General features: G+C 41.9%; 1 protein-coding gene and 1 pseudogene across 1 annotated transcript in view; one reads left to right on the forward strand and one right to left on the reverse strand.

Moving 5' to 3' along the window:
* LOC132422870 (zinc finger protein 721) overlaps positions 1 to 24,342 on the forward strand; it is an 83,130-nt gene that overhangs the window by 17,540 nt on the left and 41,248 nt on the right. The window contains 6 exon segments of the mRNA XM_060007960.2: positions 992 to 1,117; positions 1,703 to 1,842; positions 2,321 to 2,447; positions 3,022 to 3,117; positions 3,609 to 3,691; positions 4,183 to 5,498. Coding sequence (XP_059863943.2) covers positions 1,087 to 1,117; positions 1,703 to 1,842; positions 2,321 to 2,447; positions 3,022 to 3,117; positions 3,609 to 3,691; positions 4,183 to 5,498 — 1,793 coding nt within the window. The 5' untranslated portion in view covers positions 992 to 1,086.
* LOC132422871 (olfactory receptor 7D2-like) lies at positions 19,564 to 23,422 on the reverse strand (annotated as a pseudogene).

Raw genomic sequence — 24,342 nt, forward strand, 5'->3', positions numbered from 1 at the left:
TCCAGTTCTTTGCTGAGTTATGTTTTTTTTGTTGTGATTACTGTGAAATGAAATGCAAGATTATTTGCTGAAAGCAAGGGTCATGTAAGACAGTTTGGGGTTTAGAAAAACTGGTGAGATTTTTACATGGTTTTGGGGAGATTGGGTTACCACTTATGCTTTTCTTTAGTATAGATGCTCCTTCAAGGTTAGTGACTGTTTTGAAAGCTGCTAGTGTGACTGGGTGTGTGCGGACTGGTGTTTCCAGGTACCTTCAGGGAGGAAACAGATGGTTGGAATCATCCCAGACTGGTCTTTTGCTCATTGAGGGTATACTAGGTAGACGATTAAAGGAATTTGGACAAAAATTTGTAGAAGTGATGGAACATGATGGATCTCTCAGCTGAATAGGTGGGGCAGTGAAGAAGAATTTGCTGTTAGGGAGCAAGGTGGTAGAAGCCTGGGTGGCCTGGAATCCCCTCTAAGTGGTAGAGTTTAAGTGAGAAGAATGTTGTGTAGGAGGTTTTGTCCAGAGGGCAAATTTCTGAATCATTGTTTGTGAAGTGAATCTGCTTCTGGTGATGACAAGGCCTGGGCTGTGGCCCACAGGTGTGTATGTTGTTGTGGAGTGGGGGGCCAAAAGGCATTGGTGATCAGAACACATGGTCCAGATGGACCAGTCCTCATGGAAGCTGGAGCCATCCTAAGCCAGGAGGACTGTGCCTTGAAGTTGAAGAAGTCTGGGGCCCAAGTGTTCAATGAGTGACAGAGTTTAACAGAATTGTAACTGGGAACAAATTACTTGAGAGAGTGAATCTGAATCTTACTTGAGGTAGGTCAGGGACCTCCGCCACATTGCCTGGAGGTTTTACCTAAGCAGGGTTAAGGCCCAAGCTGAGACAGGCTGCTCTAAAGAGGAAACACTGAAAAACAAAAGTCAGAATTGTCCTGTTAGTGGGAGAGACAGAAAGCCTTTGGCTACACCTAGTAGTCTTTTTCTCATTTACTACAGATGCCTGCTCCAAGAGTCCCATGAGAGCGAGAGAGTAGCTTTCTGGTGCCAGTGCCCTGCTTTCATTCAGGCAAATTTACTATCATTCTCGGAGGATGGCAGCTCTTGGTCTGTCTCCCACATGTGGTAAGTTCTTCGGGTGATGAATGCCCTCAGAAATCAAGCTTCAGTGGCCAGTGGCCCCTGCCCCTCCACTGAGGGCAAGGATGTGCACAGCTAGTGGGAGGGCTGCCAGGTTAGAAGTGGAGGAGGATACATGAACTGAACGGGGGTGGGAGTGAGTGAAGTCCTGAGAGCTCCCCAGGTGACTGTGTCTGATTCAGGGTCTTTGTGAGTTTGGGTGAGGCAGGGAGTGTTTGTAGTTGCTGTGTAAGGAGGGATACTGGTCATTGGTAACCCTGCGGCATCCCATTTATTATTTTGATAAGTCTGGATGAAGTAACAGCTCTATCTCAGAGCTTCTATTTCTTTACCCATAAATTGAGAATATATATCATTATCTTTATGGCTATGTAGGCCCACCACCCTTTTTCCTGTCCTTGAGTAGAGCAGGGCTTTTCTGGCTTGTTGCACAACAGTGTGTGTGAGTGAGTGTGTGAGGGAATGTGAGATTGGGGCATGTGCACTGCGCACATATCGTTAGTGTGAGACTGTTTCCTGACCTGCGAATGTCAGGTGGGCTTTAATCCTCATGGGTCCTCTTTTCTCTAGCTATGTCCAACCAGGAGCCTGCCTATGTCCATGAGTCAGAAATTCCTCTTTCTTCAAAAGACCATTCCTGTCCCCAGGATGTGGAGCTGTTTGCATACAATGGCCTGGAGCCTCATACATCAACCAGTGTTGGTTCCCAGGTACACCAAGATCTTAAGGCCCCTGAGGGTGGAGGAGGCACTTCCCTAGAATGCCCACAACATCACATGTTAGGATTCTTTTAGATCTTTATCCAGGCTGATCAATGCATGATCAGGGTGCAAGAGGAAGAGCGGGAGAAGTTGGTGAGGCTGTCCTGGTATCAGGGATGTTAGGGGAAATGACTTATATAACAGGTGTTTCTCTCATAGTATAGCTCAAAGCTCTCAGGCCAGGTTTGGAGTGGAAGTAGGTTTGATCCCATGTCAGAGTTGCGTTTGAAGCAATGAGATTATCTCATGAGATTTCTCATTGGAAGAGAAGACATCTGAGTGACTTCTAGAGTAAATGTTTAGACCCCAGATCCCCATATTGAAAATCCTGTGTTTAGAGTCTCTCCTGTGTAATCTTTAGCCTCAGCCATCTTGGAACACATACAGGCTGGGTTCTCACCGACCCCAAATGTGTGTGGTGTTACAGAAATCAGTGACTTTCCAGGATGTTGCCGTGGACTTCACTGAGAAGGAGTGGCCCTTGCTGGATTCTTCTCAGAGAAAACTGTACAAAGATGTGATGCTGGAGAACTATAGCAACCTTGCCTCAGTGGGTAAGACTGGCAGCATTTCTTCATTTATTCGTTCATGAATGAAATGTTTTTGTTGTAAGTACTTGCTGTGACCCAGGAACTGTGTGGGGATTCGGAACACAGTTATGAACAAGCCGACCTGGTGCCTGCCTTGATGGTACCTTGGCTATTGAGACCTGTCCATTGTATTGCCCTTGGAGGTTGTCAAGTGTGTCTGAGCTTGGTCATAGCTTTCTGAGTTAAGACGTCCTCAACCCTGGCAGTCCAGTGGTTAGAACTCTGAGCTTTCACTGCCAAGGGCACGGGTTCAACCCCTGGTCGGAGAAGTAAGATCCTACAAGCCATGCGCCACGGCCAAAAAGAAAAACAAAATCCTCATTCTTTTGAAGGGCAAAATGTGTGGATATTTGTGGTTTTGTGTTTTATGAAAGCCTTTCACTGTGTTCCTTAGAAATGTGGCACCATCATTTTGCTGCTCCTAAGTCAGACTTGTCCATCTTCAGAGCACTGAAGACCAAAACACTGACCCCAGACTAATGGAAGGGGTTGTCCTCTGCACGATCCTCCCTCAACATGTGTCTTTCCCCGTGAGTAGGGTGTCAGGTGAGCAAACCCAGCCTCATCTCCCACTTGGAGCAAGAAGAGGAGCTGAGGACAGAGGAGCAGGAACTTCACCAAGGCCCTTGTCCCGGTAAGCATCAGGCAGACACAAGTGCTTTTGAGAATCTGCTCTCTCCAGTGATTGGGATGACAGAGATCCATGAGGAAACGTCACCCAGGGAAATCTGAAAATGCTCTTTCTCTTTCACTGTCCCTCCATCCTCTCACAATTCTTTTGGTCTCCATGTCCCTTCTTCTTTAAATTCGACATGTGTCCAAATGGGTTCTTCGTCCCATTCTTTCCTACTCAACATTCCTGATCTCACTCTTAATGTCATTATCAATGTCATTCTTTGAAGAGGTGCTTCTTAGTGAGTCAGCTTAAATTTCTACCCTTGTCATTGCCAAATATCTCACATAACCAGATTTTTCAGTCATTTTTACTCATGTGTGTTCTCCCCTTTCATATTCCCTTTCCTTCTTTAGGGTTAATATTTGCAAAGAAAGCCACCTCTGTTTTTGTCACCATCATCCCACCATTTTCTTCCTCCAGCAAGTTAATATTTTCCCAATTTGTTTCAGATTGGGAGACTCCATCTAAAACCAAATGGTCAATTCTTATGGAAGATATTTTTGGGAAGGAAACATCTCATGGTGTGACAATGGTAAGATTTCCTTGGGATAATTCTGGATCTTCCATATTGGGAGAGGACAGGGGCAGCCTGAGTTAGAAAAGCAGTTCAAAACCAGGCAGGTCCCCAAGAGGAAACAGTGTCAGAGACACTGAATATTACCGATCTGGGGAAAACCCTAAAACCTGACCCCCAAACCTCTTCACTTAAAGTTCCAGTGAGTAAATATTTCTATAACTGTGTCTCAGATGTTGAGTGTTGGGGCTTAATTGAGTTTTAAACAGTTAACAAAGTATATGTAAAAATCGTTGTGAAAGTTATACACATGGAGCCTCAGAGCATAGCATTCACTTGTTTTCTTTGATGGAGTCCAAATAAGGCAGGAGCAGTACTTTTGCACTGCAAATTATGACATCATTAGTCATAATGATGCGCTTCTATTTATGCCAGTTTATGTAGGGGTAGTCTAAGGAATTTAATGAATATGGGAAATGCCTGAGTCAACCCTCTCTCTTCATCAACAGGAAAGCAGTCGGCTTGGAGAGAAATCCAGTGAATATGCTAACCTGTTTGACGTCTTCAGCATGGGTGCTCATCTTACTCAGCAAATGGGAAGGCACACTAGCAAGAGGCCTTATCACCGCCGGGACTGTGGGGTGACTTTCAAGAATAGATCTCATGTAACCCAACATGTGAACATTTACAATGGGAGGAAAATGCATGAATGTCATCAGTGCCAAAAAGCCTTCACCACGAGTGCTTCCCTTACACGGCACAGGAGAATACACACTGGGGAGAAACCCTATGAGTGCAATGCCTGTGGGAAAGCTTTCAATGACCCCTCAGCTCTTAGGAGTCATGCAAGAACTCACCTCACAGAGAAGCCGTTTGACTGCAGTCAGTGTGGAAATGCATTCCGAACCCTCTCCTCACTGAAGATACACATGAGAGTTCACACTGGGGAGAGACCTTATAAGTGTGATGAATGTGGGAAGGCATATGGCAGGAGCTGCCATCTCATTGCACACAGAAGAACACACACTGGAGAGAGACCCTACGAATGTCACGACTGTGGGAAAGCTTTCCAGCATCCCTCACATCTCAAAGAGCACGTCAGGAACCACACTGGAGAGAAACCCTACGAATGCACACAGTGTGGAAAAGCCTTCCGATGGAAGTCCAACTTTAACTTGCACAAGAAGAACCACATGGTAGAGAAAACATACGAGTGTAAAGAGTGCGGGAAATCCTTTGGGGACCTCCTCTCACGGAGAAAACACATGAGAATTCACATTGTAAAGAAACCTGTTGAATGTAGACAGTGTGGGAAAGCCTTCAGAAACCAGTCCATCCTTAAGACACACATGAATTCCCACACTGGAGAGAAACCGTATGGGTGCGATCTCTGTGGGAAAGCCTTCAGTGCAAGCTCCAACCTAACTGCGCACAGAAAAATACACACTCAAGAGAGGCGCTACGAGTGTGCCACCTGCGGTAAGGTCTTTGGTGATTATTTATCGCGGAGGAGGCACATGAGCATTCATCTCGTAAAGAAGCATGTTGAATGCAGACAGTGTGGGAGGGCCTTCAGAAACCAGTCGACCCTTAAGACACACATGAGGAGTCACACAGGAGAGAAGCCTTATGAGTGTGATCACTGTGGGAAAGCCTTTAGCATCTGCTCGAACCTTAATGTGCACCGGAGGATACACACTGGGGAGAAGCCCTACGAGTGCCTGGTCTGCGGGAAAGCCTTCAGTGATCACTCATCCCTCAGGAGTCACGTGAAGACACACCGAGGAGAGAAGCTCTTCACATCATCAGTGTGGAAAAGGCTCCAGTAACACATCTCTTTAAAGAGAAACATGAGAGCGCAGACCTGGCAGGTGTAAGGAAGGCAGGAAGCCTTGATGAACTCATCTCATTGGGCACAAAAGAATATGTGTTAACTTGGGAGAAATCCAATTTGTGTAATAACTGTGGAAAGACTTGGGTTTTTCCACATCACTTTGGAGATAGTGTGAGAACTCAAGACAGTTGAGAAAACATGTGTTTGTGGTGTGAAGAAGCCGTCAGTGTACGTTTAGCTCTCAACAAACGAGAACTTAGGGGGAGAAACCCTAGTCTGATATTTAATGTCAAAATGACTTTAGCATCACCTTGTACCTCCTTGGCACAAGAGTAAGCCCACCAGGGAGGATCTCTGTAAATTCCAAGACTGGACAGACCTTTCCTGGTCTCACTGTATTCCTCATGAGAGAAATCACTGAAGAGAAAAACCTATGAAATAAGGAACATGGGAAAGTTAGTAATGGGTGGGCAAACTATGGCCAGCTGTCTGTTTTTGTACAGCTGGCAAGCTGAGAATATTTGTTGCATTTTTAAGAAGAAAAATATGTGCCAGAGATCATGTGTGCTCGACAAAGTTTAAAATACTGTCTGGCCCTTTACAGAAAAAAATTGCCAGTCCTTGGTCTACAGCAGTGGTTCTCAACTGGGGCTAACTTTGCTCCCTGGGAGACACTTGGCAATGTCTGGAGACATTTTTGGTTGTCAAAGCTGGGAAGGTGCCACTGGCATGTTTTGGGAAACATCGGGGATGCTGTTAAATATCCTGCAGTGGACAGGAGGCTTCCCCCAAGAGAGAGAAATTATGTGCCCCAAAATGTCAGTATTGTTGAGGTTGAGAAACCTTAGCCAACAATCCCTCCATTTTTTATGAAACACGTGGGTACTCACACTAGGAGAAATTTCTATTTAAAACTTCAAAATTATAATCTGTGTAATTCTTTCAGGAAACACATGAGAACCCACACTGCAGACAATCCCTGTGTGGAGATAATTTCATCCACAGCCCTGTCACTTGTGCATATGAGAATTCACTCCCCAGTGGGATTTCTTAGTAAATGTGGAATTGCACTTATCAGTCTTTCATCATGAAAGTGGACCCCAGCTCATGAATTTTTAAATCTTTAATTTTAAGATTATGCTCTTCCAAATAACCCTTATGCCCCATCACAGAAGGTTTGTATATAGTATTTTTACTAGAATTTCATTCTCGATATGTCTTCATTTCCTTTTGGACAACTTACTTGACCGATGGAATTTTTTAGAATAGTGTTATATGCTGTGTAACATGTGGGTATTTTTAGTACCTGTTTGTTACAAGTATCTAATTCAAATACAGTTGTGATCAGAGCAGGATGTCTTCATCAGATTGATCCTTTGGAATGTTTTTGGCCTCCCATCCAGCCAAGAGTAACATATAGTTGCTCCTTCAGTATCTCATATTCTTTTATATCAAGAAAGTCCAAGTTTTGTCTGATTAGTAAGGTGTGCTATTTTTAAAAATCTCTTACAGGTTTTCCTGCAGCTAGTACAGTCCATGTCCACAGCCTGGCCATTGACAAATAAGCACATATCACTGTATGGGCTGTAAAAAAGCTTTTGAAAAAGAGTCATTCTTGCCTAGATTCTTCTCTACATTTTTTTTTCCTTGCTCTTCTCATTACTTCTTACCTTGAAAAGAGATTCAGTATCTTGTGTTAAAGGTGCATCTTATGACCGTGAGGATGCAAGCCACAGGCTGAAGGGGGAGATAACCGCAGAAAAATCACAATGATCCTGGCTTCCCCCGTGGCTTCTTTGAGTGTCTGCAATAGTCCTGGATTTGTTGTTTCCAGACTTCCTATTACATGAGAAAAAAGAAAACTGATGATTGGTTTAAGCTATTTTGGATATTTGATTGTTTAATCTATTTAATAATTGTTTTATTGGTGGCAGGAGGGTTCCACTGTACCCAGCTGGATGCTATTTGTAACCCATACATCTGGTCATTAGTGAGGTTGGAGAGCTGCTATATGTGTGGGTATAATCTACTTATACTTTTAATTGTTGGATATGGGTTTTAAAAATCCTTAAACCATGTTTTTAAGTTGTATTTCAAATCCCTGATGTACTTAAACATTACTTCTTGACTTGTGTTGAAATAAGTGTATTAGTTTTCACAAAAGCTCTAAGAAGTAGGTACCACCAGTAACTCCCTTTTGCATATGGGCAGTCTGAGGCAAGGAAGTTTAAGGGTGCTTGTGTGAGGTCAGCTCAATAACAAGTAGTAGTGTCTGTGTTTTAAGTCCATACTCTCTTATGTCAGGCCCTGTTTTGTGCCCTGAATCTATAGCAGTGAGTCAGGATTTTTGCCTTCATGGTGATCACATTCTACTTGGGATTAAGGCACGTGATAAACAAATGAGTAAATATATTGTATATCAGGTGGTGGTCAGTTCAGTGCTGGGAAATTTAAGCATGGTGATGATGAGAGGGATGCGGGGGTTCAGTGGAACTATTGGATGGATAGTGAAAGCCTTTCTTTTAAGGGGACATTTGAGTAGAGATGTAAATTCACTGCCAGTGTGCACCATGTTGTAATGTGGGGAAGAGCACCCTCGGCAGTTCAAAGGTCATGAAAAAGAATTTTGCTTGGGACAGAGGGGCCAGTGTGACTGGAGTCAGGCAAGCTTGGGAGTTGCAGAAGTTGTTGAGGTCAGAGCTGGATTGAGGTCCTGTTCACTGCAGCATCTTGTGGGTTAACTGGAAGGACTTTGCCTTTCTTTCTCAGTGTGGAAAGTCGGTGGAGGATTTTGGACAGAGAAGTGACAGCCATTCAATTTCTGTTTTTAGAGGAACATAGTGGCTTATGGGTTGATAGGCTAAATAGAGGGACAAGATGCAAACAGAAACCTGTTAGAAGGTCATTGCAAAGTTCAAGTTAAATGTAACAGGGTCCAGATTATTAGTAGTAGGGGTGTTTTTAGAGTCACGTTGAATGTGGCTGTAGTTTCTTTTGTATTTTCATCCCACAATTCGTTTAACTAGTGCTGATGTACAGTTAGTTGCTGGACTATTTCCACTTTTCCCAGTTAGGAACAATGCTGCTTTAAGAAATTGTGTACATGCCTTCTGGAGCGTTGCTGAGTTATTCCAGGAGTGTGAAATTGCTGGGTTGTAAAGTCTGCATGTTCATTTTATCTTAATGCCACAGTTGTTTCTGCAGTGTTTGTGTAATGATACCTGTGTGGTAACATTTAAAACAGGTTTTACTGAAATGCAGAAAAGTGCTTAACTCATACAGCTAAATTATCACATGAACACATCCGTGTAAACAGGCAAGAAAAATGTTTTACTCTCATTTCTGATAACCCCTTCTCGCTTTGTCCACATAACAAACCTTTCCTTACCCCTCACAAGTGACTTATATTCTAACTCTGACAACATGGCTTGGATTTTTGTTTTTGAACCCTATGCAAATGGAGCCAAACAGTATACGTTCTTTAGTGTCTGTCTTAATTTGCCCAGTATTTTTGTGAGGACCTCTAGATAGTAATACATTTTATTGGGTTCCATTGTTTGAATATTCCATTTATTTAAGCAGTTTGTGTTGATGGACATTTGTCTTTTCAGCTTGGGGCTATTGTAAATAATGCTGCTGTGAGCATATTTTAGTATTTCTGATAGTGCATAAGTGCATATATTTCTCTTGGGTGTATACCCTGGACTGAAATCACTGGATCACATGGGATGCATATTTCATAGATGATGCCAATTTTCCAAAGTGGTTGTACAAATTTGTTTTTCAACAGGCTATTTTATGGAGTTGGATCAGATGATACTAAAGTTGCCTGCCTTTTTCCTACTGATTTATATATTCCAGATGTGGGCCCTATGGCTGGATACGTTTTGCAAGTAATTTTTCCCACTCTGGCTTATCTCTTCAGTGTTTTAATTGGTGTCTTCTGATTAAATGAGTTCTTGATTTTAATGTCACCTAATTTTTTTTTTTTTGGCAACACAGGACTGAAAAGCCATTTTATTTCCACAGTTACAGTCTTAGGATTAATAAAATTATTTTTGGAATTGATCTTGGAGGTAGGGGGCCATAATATTAATAATACCTCACCATTTCCCACACAGACACAAAGCAAATGCACAACACAACACCAGACATACCGAATGTCATCTAATCTTTATGGGCATCATTCTTCTGTTCCTGTGTAAGAAACATTTACCTACCCTGAAGGCAAGAAGATGTTTCACATTTTTTTCTATAGGTTTTATTGTTTTAGTATACACATTTAGATCTACCCCTTGGAATTGATTTTTTGTGTTATTGTGTGAGGGAGGATTAAGGGTTTTTTTTTTCCATATTAACTCAGCATCATTTATTTTAAAAGTACATCTTTACCCTAGGGATTTTTCACCTTTGTCATATACTGAATTCCATATGTCTTGGGTCTAAATTTGGACTTTATTCTATTCTATTGGTCTGTTTGTTCACACACCATGCCACAGTGTTTAAATTATAAATCAGAGGCTTTATAATAAGTTTCAATGTCTGGATGGACTAGTTCCCCCTCATGGTTTTTCTTTTTAAGTGTTTTTCTAGGTATTCTTGTATGCATGTGTGTGTGCGGGGAGGGAGGTGTATGTACTTGTCTATTATCTTGTCCAACTCCATAAAATTAGCTTGTTGGTATTTTTATTGGCTTTGCCTTGAATTTATAACTTATAAATTAACTTGGGGGAATTAATATCTCTATAATGTTGTCATCTTATCCAAGAACAGGGGATGTCTTCCGATTAGTTCAAGTCTACTTTAGTGTATGTCAGGAATGTCTAAGAATTTGCTTTGTAAAAGTTTTCTACATTCTTGTTAGGTTTTCCCTAAGTATTTAATATTACATTGTAAATTAAATTTTCTCTACCATTATGTTTTCTCTTCACAGTTTCTGTATATGAGAGCTATTAATTTTGTATCTTGATTTTATAATTTGATACTTCACTGAATTCTTTCGTTTTTTGAGTTCATTTTATTATTTATTTTCTGGGATTTTCCAGGTATACTACCGTATCATCTGCAAACTGAGTGAGCTTTGCTTGTTTATCAACTCTTATGCCTCTTATTGTTTTTGATTGTCTGATTGCATTGGCTAGTACCTCTAGTATGATAATAGAGGGCATTCTTGCCTTGTTCTAGAGGTAATGCCCCTATTGTTTTTCCATTCATTAAGATAAATGTTCTTTAGAACTAAGGTGTACAGTTGACCCTTGAACAACGTGGGGGTTAGGGACACCGACCCTCCACACAGAAAATCCATGTATAACTTTACTGTTTGCCCTCCATATCCATGGTTCCACATCCAAGGATTCAGTTGCAGATTATATAGTATTGTAGTACATAATTTTTGAGAAAAAAAAAAATCCATGTATAAGTGGACCCATGCAGTTCAAACCTATGTTGTTCAGGGGTCAACTGTATATTTTATCATATTGAGAAGGTATCCTGTGTTCTTGAATGTTTTACTATGAATGGGTATTGTATTTTGTGCGAGTTTTTCTGAAGATCAATGAGGAGGATTGTGATTCTCTTCCTCTGATTTATCAATATAGTATATGATATTAATAAATTTCTCAATACTCAACAGATTTTGTGTCCCTAGAATGAATTTTATTGGCAATGGTATATTATTTTCTTAATGTGTTGTTGGATTCTGTTTGCTAGTATTTTGTTTAGAATTTTGTATTGGTATTCATGAATAATTGATGTGTGGTTTCTTAGTACTGTCTGTCTGGTTTGGGTATTAGTATTATGGCTGCTTCATGAGAGGAATTAGGAATTTTTGCCTCCTTTTCAATGCTCTGGAATAATTTGTACAGCATTAAGACTATGTGGTTTTTAGAAGATTTGGTAGAATTCTTTGTGAAACCATCGGGGTGGAGTGCTTTTTAGTGGTTTGTTTTCTTAGGAACTTTATTTCTTTAATGGAAATTAGTCTGTTTTAAGCTTTCTAACCTGAATGGAGTCAGCACTGGTAATCTGTATTTTCCTAGAAAATTGTTCATTTAACATAGAGGTCAGCAAAGTGGTTATATGATTTTAAAAATATTTTTTGATTCAGTGGTCATCACCTCTTATTTTTTCTATATTTGCTTTCTCATTTCGTGCATCAAATAAGCTAGTGGTTTATTTGTTTTTTTGAAAAAAATGGAATTAATTTCTTCTTATTACTTATTTATTTAGGCTGTACCGGGTCTTAGTTGCAGCATGCAGGATCTTTAGTTGTGACATGCAGACTTCTTAGTTGCGGCATGCAGGTGAGATCTTAGTTCCCCGACCAGGGATCGAACCTGGGCCCCCTGCAATGGGAGTGTGGAATCTTATCCACTGGACCACTAGGGAAGTCTCTTCCTCATTAATTTCTGCTTTTATCTCCACTACTTCCTTATGCTTTCTTTTGGTTTATTTTTCTTTTTCTAGGTTTTTTTTTTCTTAATAGCAATTAATTTATTCTTAATCTTTCATTTCATTCACAAGTGTTTTGTGCAGTGAATTTTCCTCTGCTCACTGATTTGAATGCATCCCATAGATTCTAATATGTAGTTTTGATTATCATCATTTCTTTACAGTTCTGTAATTTCAGTTTGTATTTTTACTTTCACTTAGGAGTTAATAAGGTTTTTAAATATCCAGGTACAGGGCTTCTCTGGTGGCGCAGTGGTTGAGAGTCCGCCTGCCGATGCAGGGGACACGGGTTCGTGCCCTGGTCCGGGAGGATCCCACGTGCCGCAGAGCGACTGGGCCTGTGAGCCATGGCCGCTGAGCCGGTGTGTCCAGAGCCTGTGCTCCGCAACGGGAGAGGCCACAGCAGTGAGAGGCCCGCGTACCACAAAAAAAAAAAAAAGTATCCAGGTACAAGAACCCTTTTTGTTTTTGTTAGTAAAGTCTAGGTTTATTTTATGTTGGTTATTCTGCAATTTGAATATAATATGCCTAGATCTAGGCTTTTTTTTTTCCTTTTTTCTATTGATCCCGTTTGTATTGATGACCTCTTAGTTTCCTGTATCTGTGGTGGTTTGCTATCTGTCATTAATTTTGGAAAATTCTCATCCGTTATTACTTCAAACATTCTGTTCTTTTCTCTCATTCTTCTCCTTCTGGTATTCCCATTATATGCATTTACACCTTTTGTAAATTGTCCTGCAGTTCTTGGATATTGTTTTTCTTTTCATATTTTTCTTTGCATTTCAGTTTTGAAAGTTTCACTGCTGTATCTTCAAGCTCACTGATCATTCTTTCTTCAGCCACATCCAGTCTATTGAGCCCATCCTTTGATAGCATTCTTCATTTCTGATATAGTGTTTTTTATTTTTAGCATTTCCTTTGATTCTTTCTTTTTTTTAATTTAAATTTAAATTTTTTAATTTTTGGCTGCGTTGGGTCTTCGTTGCTGTGCGCGGGCTTTCTCTAGTTGCGGCGAGCGGGGGCTACTCTTCGTTGCAGTGCACGGGCTTCTCATTGCGGTGGCTTCTCTTGCTGCGGAGCACGGGCTCTAGGTGCGCGGGCTTCAGTAGTTGTGGCACGCAGGCTCAGTAGTTGCACAGGCTCTAGAGTGCAGGCTCAGTAGTTGTGGAGCATGGGCTTAGCTATTCCACGGCATGTGGGATCTTCCCGGACCAGGGCTTGCACCCGTGTCCCCTGCATTGGCAGGCAGATTCTTAACCACTGAGCCACCAGGGAAGTCCTTGATTCTTTCTTAAAATTTCCATTTCTCTGCTTACATTACCCATTTGTTCTTACATATTCCCTTTATCCATTAGAACCCATACCATATTAACCACAGTTAATTAAAATTCCCAGTCTGGTAATTCCAAAATCTCTGCCATAACTGAGTCTGGTTCTGATGCTTGCTTTCTTGTTTTAGACTGTTTCTTTTCTTTTTTCCTTGCCTTTTAATACGGCTTGCAGTTTTTTTGTTGAAATCTTGACATGATGTGTTGGGTAAAGTGAACCGCAGTAGATAGTCCTTTAATGTGCTTAATGTTTTTCTAGCTAGAAGTTAGCCTGTGTTTGCTGATTGTGTAGCTATTGTGTCAGAGGCTAAAGTATCCTCCAGTGTCCTTATTTTTATCTTCCCTGTTCTTGGGTTCTTCTAGAGACTGTTTTTTAAATTTTATTTATTTACTTATTTTTGCAGCCTTTCAAATTTATTTGGGTTTGTTTAACTTTAATTTTTATCTTTTGGCCATGCTGTGCGGCTTGTGGGATCTCAGTTCCCTGACCGGGGATTGAACCCCGGGCTGCAGGAGTGAAAGCCTGGAATCCTAACCACTAGGCCACCAGGGAACTCCCTAGAGACTCTTTAAATAGGAGCTTAAGACTAGCAATTCTTTAAACTGTAGTCCTTTGTTCTACACGAGCCCAGGAAAATCCTTTCCCTTCAGTTTAAGCTACGTGCGTTCCTTTATATTTGTCTTTAGCCCACTGCTACTTTTATGAATTCAGAATAAAAGCTGATTTTTTTTTAAAGTACTCAGTTACGCCTTGAGAATCTAAGTAGATAAATAAATCTGCTTCCTAAAGACAAGTTCCAGCCTCAGGCCTTTGACAATCCTTCTGACTTAATATTTGTGATATCTAAAAAAGTTTCTCTACCTTACCCAAGAAGAAGGCAGATTTGAATACTGTAACATAGATCAACTGCCGTCTTCTACACACCACTGTAAGTTAGTCATGCACCTGAGAAGACACAGGTGAAATAAGTCAACTTATCAGCTGGAAACTGGGACCATTTATTGAGTGCTGTCTGTTCAGCCTCACTTCATCTGTCAACTGCAGTACCTTTCATGCTGGTACCACCTGATAGATCAGTTGGGCTTATAGTGCATTATGTCAGGGGGGCAGGTCACAGGGCTTCCATCTTCCGTTTGTCTTCCTGAAGTCCCTGCACCCTGTCCACTTGCAGTGCTCCATGCAGGTCTTTGGGTGCTTGGTGGGGGGCAGTTGCACATCTGTGAGTGAAGGTGGTGAGTGTTCTGCAGATCAAAAGTTTTCCTCAGCTCATTAGTGAAGAAATAGCAATTATTGACTGGCTCTTGCCTACATTTGAAAAAAAAAAATGTACCCTAGAGGCCAAGCCCAAGGGGAGAAGAGCACTTTCTCTCAGCATTGAGTAAAATATGACTCTTTCTTTAATTAGGAGCCCTGGGAACCCAGCACAGCTACTCCCTCAACCCAGTTCCTCCATCATGTCAAGTAACAGGGCAGAAGGAAATTGAATTCCCATCGCCACCTAAGTGGCTCAGAGCTCTTGCATCTCATTGCACTGTTCTGCCAGTTCTTGGGACAGACGTGATACCTTACACAGTCTCTCTGGAGAGAACTTGTAATTATACTCCTACCCGGTCTTCTTGTCTCACTGTGGCTTTCAGTTGTTGGGGCCTCTCCAGCAGGAAGCAGCTCTGTCTTATGTAATGTTTGGGTAACTCCACTCCACTCAGGAGTGTTTCCTCTCTAGGGAACCAGTGAATATCAGTTAAGTGCCTTACACTGGATTAGGCTTTGGGAAGAAAGACATGGTACTGTCCTTAAAGGAGTAAAGGTCTAGGAGGAGAGACAGATATAAACAACAAATGAGATAGTTAGTGTGGCCTGGTAATCCATTAACGAGGCCCCAAGGAGGGATGCTGAACTTTGGAAGTTCAGGGAAAGCCATATTGAAGAGATGATGCAAGCTACGTGTAGAAGGCTTATTTATAGTGTTCAGGATCAGATTTGAATCAGCATGTCAATCCTGAGTGCAAAGGCACAGAAAAACACATATAACATTCTCTGACATGTAAAAGGACAATCTTTGAAGTAGGAGGTAAAGCTGAAGAGATAACATGGGACATTATATAACACACATGTACATCAGGACTTTATCAATCTCAATTTAAATGTTAGTTGAAGTTGATGGAAATCCATTGGCATTTGATGCGATTTGCTGCGTAGGAAGAACGGTAGCCTGTGCGTGCTCCTTAGTAGAATGGAATGAAGGGGGCCTGTTCATATTTGCTGCATAATAAACTACCTCAAACACCGTGGTTTAAAACAACCACCATTTACTTTGTTTACAATTCTGTTGCTTGACAATTTGGGCTGTTCTTAGCTGGGCTTACCATGTGCTTGCAGTTGGCTGCTGGTTTGGTTACTTGCCCTTCACTCCGGTCTCATCCCCCGGTAGTCTAGATGGGGCCTGTACACATGATGCCAGAGGGTTCCAGAAGAGCGCAAGCTCCACTCTGCAGGGTGCTTTTCAAGCCCCTGCATGTGTCATGTTTGCCTGCACCCCATTGCCCAGTGCAGTCACATGAGTCAGCCCAGTGTGGAAGGGTCCTCAGAATTACACAGAAGGGACATGGGTACAGGAAAGGGAAGAAATGGTACCTATTTTTACAGTTGCCACAAGGCCAGTGTTTATATTGCAAGAATTTCAAATGAGGGAGAATAGCTTTATATAGATACAATTGACATATAAGAAGCTGCACATTCTTAAAATATACAATTTGATAAGTTTTGACCTATATGTACACTTGTGAAACCATTGTCACAGTCAAGGTGGTGATCCCCCAAAAGTTTCCTCATGTCCCTTTGTAATCCTTCCCCATCATTACCCAGGCAACCAATGAACAGATAAGATTCTTGTTCTCTGGCGCTTCGGTCACTAAGATTTGTTCATCTGTTTATTCAATAAATGTCCGTTGATGGTCTGTTCCAGACCTATGGCCTCCTTCTCCATGCAAGGACTCTTCTGTCTAGAGACCAGTATTTTAGGTCCGTTCTCTTTTGGGCCTTAGGAAAACTAGGGTCTAACCCTTTTTTTTTCCCTTCATTTTCCTTTCATTGATTGTTCTGAGCCGTGGTAAATCAGTGGTTCTCATTCAAGAGTGATTTTGTCCCTAAGGGATATTTGGCAATATTTGGAGTTGTTTTTTTTTTTTTTTTCTTGGCTGTGCTGCACAGTTTTCAGGATCTTAGTTCCTTGACCAGGGTCTAGTCCTAACCACTGGACCGCCAGGGAATTCCCTATTATTTTGCTTTTTTTTTTCTTAATTTATTTATTTTTGGCTGCGTTGGGTCTTTGTTGCTGCACACAACGAGAGAAATCTAGTTGTGGTGAGCAGGGGCTACTCTTCGTTGTGGTGCACAGGCTTCTCACTGCAGTGGCTTCTCTTGTTGCAGAGCACAGGCTCTAGGCATGCGGGCTTCAGTAGTTGTGGCATGCAGGCTCTAGAGCGCAGGCTCAGTAGTTGTGGCACACCAGCTTAGTTGCTCCGCGGCATGTGGGATCTTCCCGGGCCAGGGTTCGTACCCTTGTCCCCTGCATTGGCAGGCGGATTCTTAACCACTGCACCACCAGGGAAGACCTTTTTACTTTTCTGAATGGGATGTAAGAGTGGCGGAAGCTGCTGGCATGTGGTGGATAAGGCCACAGATGCTGCTAAACATCCTACAATGCGTAGGGCAGTACCCGTCCCCCCCTCCAAGAATTATGTGGCCCCAAATTTTAACAGTACCGAGGTTGAAAATCCCTGTGGTAGAATAATAATTTCTATACCTGCAACTAATTGAAAGATGGAGGACAGTCAGACACTGTTCAGGCTTATTAGGATGGTCCTATCTTGGCTTCATCTTACTCCAGTGCCCCAGGTCACCAGGGCCAGAGGTCCCATAGAATGGTTGGAAGCTAAGACATTGCACTGAATAAAGTGATTTTTTTTTTTCCCAGTAGCAATCAGTTTTTTTTTTTGTTTGTTTTTTTTTTTGCGGTACGCGGGCCTCTCACTGTTGTGGCCTCTCCCATCGCAGAGCACAGGCTCCGGATGTGCAGGCTCAGCGGCCGTGGCTCACGGGCCCAGCTGCTCCACGGCATGTGGGATCTTCCCGGACCAGGGCACGAACCCATGTCCCCTGCATCGGCAGGCGGACTCTCAACTACTGCGCCACCAGGGAAGCCCAGCAATCAGTTCTTATCTCACACTCAGACCTCTCCTGGAGAAGAATGCAGCTGGGCAGAGCTTTGTGGGGTGCAGGATCCTGCCAATAGATATACCTCTTTTTGGCACAAGATGGGGGCACAAATATTGTGTTCATGAATATGGTATCCACTGCTTTTTCAAAATGTGTACATTTGATACTTAACATTGATTTTCTATAATCACCCCAGCAATTATTTACAAATGAAGAATCTGAGGCTGCTTAGAGACAGAGAGTAAATAATAAAGTCAGGATTCAAACATTGGAATCTGCCTGCGTCCAAATCTTGTATTCAACAAGAGGGTTCCTTGTTCCTCAAGTCAACCCAAGACAGGTTTTAATTCTTTGCTCTCATTTCAAGAGAATCTCCCCATGGAGCTGAACCAGTATAAAGGATGCTCTGCCCTCCCAGTTCCCTGTTGTAGGGAGTCCTTGTTTGGGGCCATTTCCTGGTCCAATCCTTAGTCTCTAGATCCAGGAAAGTTCTCTCCTGGACTCTACAGATCTGATTTCCAGCACATGGTGCTCCTGGGGCGATTCAGAGGGCTGAGCCTTGCACAGGGCCCCTTCCTACATGACGTCCTCAGTGCCCTAAGTCAGAGCTCTGGGGATTCATTCAGCGTCATCTAAATCCATAGCCTGATCAACCCTCTCTAGTCAGCTTTTCTACCTGTTCTGCTGATAATGGATCCCTTTGTACCTTCACGTGGTGAACATGGACCCAGGCGGCTCTCATGGATCTTGTGATGGATAACAATTATTGAGTGCTTGGGCTTCCCTGGTGGCGCAGTGGTTGAGAGTCCGCCTGCTGATGCAGGGGACACGGTTTCGTGCCCCGGTCCGGGAAGATCCCACATGCCGCGGAGCCTGCGCGTCTGGAGCCTGTGCTCCGCAACGGGAGAGGCCACAACAGTGAGAGGCCCGCGTACCGCAAAACAAACAAACAAACAAACAAAAACAATTATTGAGTGCTTATACCAGACACTGTTCTGGGCTCTCTTATGTGTACCATTTAATCCCCACCAGAACTCTTCAGGAAATATATTATGGGGCATAGAGGCACAGAGAAGTTAAATAACTTGCATGAGGTTGCACTCGTAGTGAATGACGGCAATATTAACCCAGGGCCCTCTTAGCCTCTATGTTCTGCCACCCCTCAAAATATGATAAGTGCTATGGAAACGAATGAATAAGAGGATGGTGGTCAGGGTGGGGCTCTCGGAAGAGCTGACAGTTTTGATTTGAAGCCCAACTTGTGAAAAGGAAACAGGTGTGTGAAGATTTGGGGAAGCATGGGCCAGCCAAGGAAGACAGCGAGTAGATTGCTGTGGACCTTTATTCCAGATCAAATGGATTGACAAAGACCAGAATTTCCCTTCTCTTAAAGTAGACACTACAATGATTTTCCTAAAGAAGTTTCTTATTAAGTTTCTTATTATCCTCAGTATAAGTCAGTAGCCAACACCAAAGCAAGAATCAGTAAGTAAAATCTTATGGAGTGAAGGAGGTTGGTATGAGATAGTCCAAGTAATGGTTTTCAGACCAAGACCAGGGAAGAACATGGTCCAGTAGGCATGGTGCTAGCATAACCCGAGAGGGTTAAAAGATGAGCCAGTGTATAAACTTTTGTTGTCACTCTTGTCCTCTTCTCCCCATCTGCATTCCTTGACTTGATTTCTCCTCCCATGATGCTTGTAGGACTCTATATCCTTGAAATAGTTTGTTTTCATGAGAAGTTTTGTTATTGGTTGGCCATTTTTTAAAAAACTTTTTATTGGAATATAGTTGATTTACAATGTTGTGTTGGTTTCAGGTGTACAGCAAAGTGAATTAGTTATACATATATCCACTCTTTTTTAGATTTTTTTCCTATATAGAGTTGGCCATTCTTTCTTGGTGGACAGTGAACATTCTGGTGTGCTGCTTCAAGTTTGTCTTTGGCTCAGGAATGTTTTCTTCTAGTATATCATAAATGGTATTTCTTTTCTATGTCTTCAGGTAACATATTCAGGAACACCAGTTATCAGCACTTGGGATTCTCTGTTGCCTGCCCTTAACTTCCATTATCTCACTGAGAGTATGTTCCTCTAGTGAAAAGTCTCCTCAGAGCCCCCTTCAGTTCCTCAGACTATAGATGAAGGGATTCAGCATGGGGGTGACTACCGTGTACATCCCCGAGGCTACTGAACCCTTTCTGGAGGGATGGGCTGTTCCAGAAGTGAGGGAGACCCCAAGGCCTGCACCATAGAACAAGGAGATGACTGAGAGGTGAGACCCACAGGTGGAAAAGACTGTATACTTCCCACCAGTAGATGAAATGCCCATTATGGAGGAGATAAAAATGAGAGAAAAGGATCCCAGTCAGGGAAATAACACCCAGCAGGCCAGTTACAAAATACAGCAGGATATCATTAACAAGGGCGTCAGAGCAGGTGAGCTTGAGAATCTGAGCAAGTTCACAGAAAAAGTGGGGGATTTCTGTCTCTTTGCAGAAGGACACCCTCAAAACCAAGCTTTGCAACAAAGAATATGTCAGGCAGATCAACCAAGAAAGCAAAAGCAGGAGACCACAAAGGCGAGGGTTCATGATGACCATGTAGTATAGAGGGTGACAGATGGCCACGAACCGGTCATAGGCCATCACTGTCAGTGGCAAATTATCTAGCCCAGCAAAGATCATGAAAAAATCTGGGTAAGGCCGCCTTCATACGTGATGCCTTTGTTCTGCGTTTGGATGTTCACTAACATCTTGGGGACTGTGGTGGTGCTGAAATAGATGTCAGTGAAGGACAGGTTGGAGAGGAAGAAGTACATAAGGGAGTAGAGATGGGAGTCTGAGATGATGGCCAGGATGGTGAGCAGGTTCCCTTATAACACAGACCAGGTACATGGACAGGAACAGTCCAAAGAGATGGGGCTGCAGGTCCATATCTTCCGAAGGGCTCAGAAGGATGAATTTTGAAATAGCTGTTTGGTTCCCTGTTTCCATATAACTTATGGAAGTTGCCTGGAAAGAGGCAAGAATAATGTTCAAACAATGACAAAACAGGAATGTGCCATACATTTGAAACTCATTCACTTATGAAGTCTTATGTTTTATCTAGCATTTTCTAGACCAAGATCTCCTCAATAATACCCTCCCTTCCCTGCTTCGACCACTACTACCAGGGACACCTCTTTAAAAATGAATGTCCCACACCATGCAGGGGTGTCTTGCATCTTCCCTGACTCATGACTATTCCTTTGCTGTATAATTCCTGCGAAAGTACCAGCCTCGGTAACAACTCCTTTCTGCCTTGCCATTGTGGTCTCTTCAAGTTCCAGGGAAACGTAGAGAGAAAGAGATCATTGGGAGTTGCAGAATTTAATGATGTTTTATTACCCTCATGCCATTTGCCTTGAAATAATATCTTGAAGCAGACCATTCTCTGTCTCAGGTTTGACTCGGAGAAGGATATCGTGCGAAGATTTTATAGATAATTCCTCCATTATCATATAGTAACTTCTCCATTACTCTCCCAATTTGTCCCTCTGTCGTTGTCGTAATGATCAGTGTAGCATAATACACCCCAATTCCAAAGACCAAATCAGAACTCCCACCATACATTCTAATGGTGCCCTGCATGCTCGTGTTGCAGTTCTTTAAATTTCTTTAGGTTGAGAGGACTATGCCTTTTCTGTTTCATGTTAATTTTGTAACCTAAGCACTTAGTACAGTACTTGGTATATAATAGGTGCTCTATAAATATTTGTTGAATGAATGACAGAAATTGTCAGGGTTTGTAGAGGCAATTCCCTATCATAAAATCTTTTTTTTAATTAATTAATTTTTGGCTGCATTGGGTCTTCGTTTCTGCACACGGGCTTTCTCTAGTTGCAGCAAGCGAGGGCTGCTCTTCGTTGTGGTGCGTGTTCTTCTCATTGCGGTGGCTTCTCATTGCAGAGCACAGGCTCTAGGCACGCAGGCTTCAGTAGTTGTGGCACGTGGGCTCAGTAGTTATGGCTCATGGGCTTAGTTGCTCCACGGCATGTGGGATCTTCCCAGACCAGGGATCGAACCATGTCCCCTGCATTGGCAAGCGGATTCTTAACCACTGCACCACCAGGGAAGTCCCTATCATAAAATCTTTTAACCAAGAACAAAGACCACTTACCATGAAGCCTTTTCAATTGAAAATAAAGAGAATGAGAGCCTTCTACCTTTTATGTCCCTCCTTAAAATTTAAAAAAAAGTCTTAATTTCTGTTTGAATATTACGTCTCTACCACAGGAGGGAATTTCTAAACTAAGAGACAGTTATCCTCAATTTCATATACATTTAAGAAAAAGTTCCTTCCTTTGAGTTGAAATGTGTCTTTTTATAACTTACATGGTTTTAGTTCCTCTCTCTGAAGATCATTTCTCTTTGTCATTATAATATTTAGATATTTGTAGACATCTAAATGATTCTCTGCATCTCCTCATCTTCTATTTATTCCACAATTATTTGAGTGCCTACTGTATGCCAGGCAGTGGGTTAGAACTAAGTATAGAAAGGTAAGAGGCATGGGCTCTGCTTTCCTGTAGCGTTGAGTGTTATGGTAATGTTGCTGCCTTTGACTCCTCTGAGGTAATTATTCTGATTAAGACTCTTATGATCCATCCACTCAAGGAAAGTGATTAGTAGTATTACCTGGTCATACTTAAGGAATATTAACTTAGTTGAAAATTCAAGAAAGTTTGTAAAAGGAGATGAATGAGGACAGGCAACTTTTAAAACAGTGCAACGGACATAAATACAGAAATATCAGTGGGACAGACTGGACAGTCAAACAGATATTAGCCAATATGAGAATTTAGTTTGTAATATAGATATATCACAACCCATAAAAGATAAATGATATAATAAATGGTGTTTAGAAAACTAGAAAACATTTGAAAAATACCTCAAAATAAATACCTAATAGAAAAGAGAGTGGCAAAACTGAAATCAGAACACTATTAGAAGTGAATACAAATAATGTATTTATATGACTTCATGAAGTGTTCAAGCTTCCTAAGTAGAAGAGCAGTGAAAGGAATCACAAAGGATTAGATGAGTAGTTTAAAAAACATTCAGTAGGGACTTCCCTGGTGGTCCAGAGGTTAAGAATCCACCTTCCAATGCAGGGGACACGGGTTTGATCCCTGGTCTGGGAACTAAGATCCCGCATGCCATGGGGCAACTAAGCCTGCGTGCCACAACTAGAGGGTAGCCTGCACACTGCAACGAAAGATCCCGAATGCTGCAATGAAGATCACGCATGCTGCAACTAAGACCCAACGCAGCCAAATAAATAAATAAATACATTCAATAAATCATGTGTTTATCAATAATACCAAATGACATGAGGTAGGGAGGATTTACAAGAAAATATAAAAGTGCAATAACAACATATTAGAAAGCTCGTAAAAACAGTAAGAAAAAAAAGTAGAAAAAATAAAAGGCTAAATACAAGTGTATAAAAACATGAAAAAATGCTCAAGTTCCATAAATATATCAATGAAAACCAAAGTAAAGGAACAATTAGATGCTATTTTTATAGACTTTAGTTTTAGAGTAGTTTTAGTTTACAGAAAAATTGAGCAGAAAGTGGAGTTCCCATTTATTACCGCTCTCCCTGCTGGACCTTGGTTTTACCTATTATTAACATTTTGCATTGTTGTGATACATTTGTTATCATTAATGAACAATTATTCATACATTATTATTAACTAAAGTCCATAGTTTACTTTAGAGTTAACTCTTGGTGTTGTACTGTTTTATGGGTTTTGTCAAATGCATAATATTATTTATCCACCATTATAGTATCATACAGAGTACCCTAAAAATCCCCTGTGCTCCGTGTAATCTTTCCCCTCTCCAACCACCGGCAACCACTGATCTTACTGTCTCTATAGTTTTGCCTTTTCTAGGATGGCATATGGTTTGAATCGTGTAACCTTTTAAGACTGATTTCTTTTACTTACATATGCATTTACAGTTCTTCCATGTCCTTTGACGGCTTGATAGCTCACTCCCTACTATTCCTAAATAATATTTAATTGTCTGGATGTAACCACAGTTTGTTTACTGAAGAACATCTTGGTTCCTTCCAATTTTGGTCACTTATGAATAAAGCTACATAAAATTTGTATAAGTTTTTGTGTGGACATAAGTTTACAACTCACTTGGATCAATACTAGGAACACAACTTCTGGGTGATATGGCAAGACTATGTTTCCATTTAAAGAAATAGCAAACAAAACAAAACAAAACCAGCCCCAGATTTAATGAGACTATCAAATGTTGGTCATAATAAGTGAAATGGCATGACTGTGTTTGAAAAGATGCCTTTTGGCTAAGCTATTCTAGAGATCAAGTTAGTAAGTATTTGGAACCCTGCAAATGTATATATACAGTGGGAGCCCTCTATTTTTTTTTTTTTTTTTTGCGGTACCCGGGCCTCTCACTGTTGCGGCCTCTCCCGTTGCGGAGCACAGGCTCCGGACGCGCAGGCCCAGCGGCCATGGCTCACGGGCCCAGCCGCTCCGCGGCATGTGGGATCTTCCCGGACCGGGGCACGAACCCGTGTCCCCTGCATCGGCAGGCGGACTCTCAACCACTGCACCACCAGGGAAGCCCCGAGTCCTCTATTTTAATTCTAAGAAAATAGGTTATTAGATTGGTCCCAAAAGATTTAGGTATGAGACTGTTGCAACATTACTTCTTATGTTATGGTGCTTTTATTTTATTTTATTGAACCGAATGGATGAATGAATGATTTTCTTTTTGGCCATGCCGTGTGGCATGTGGGATCTTAGTTCCCCAACC

Source organism: Delphinus delphis, chromosome 3 (genome assembly GCF_949987515.2).
Source record: "Delphinus delphis chromosome 3, mDelDel1.2, whole genome shotgun sequence".
NCBI lineage: Eukaryota > Metazoa > Chordata > Mammalia > Artiodactyla > Delphinidae > Delphinus > Delphinus delphis.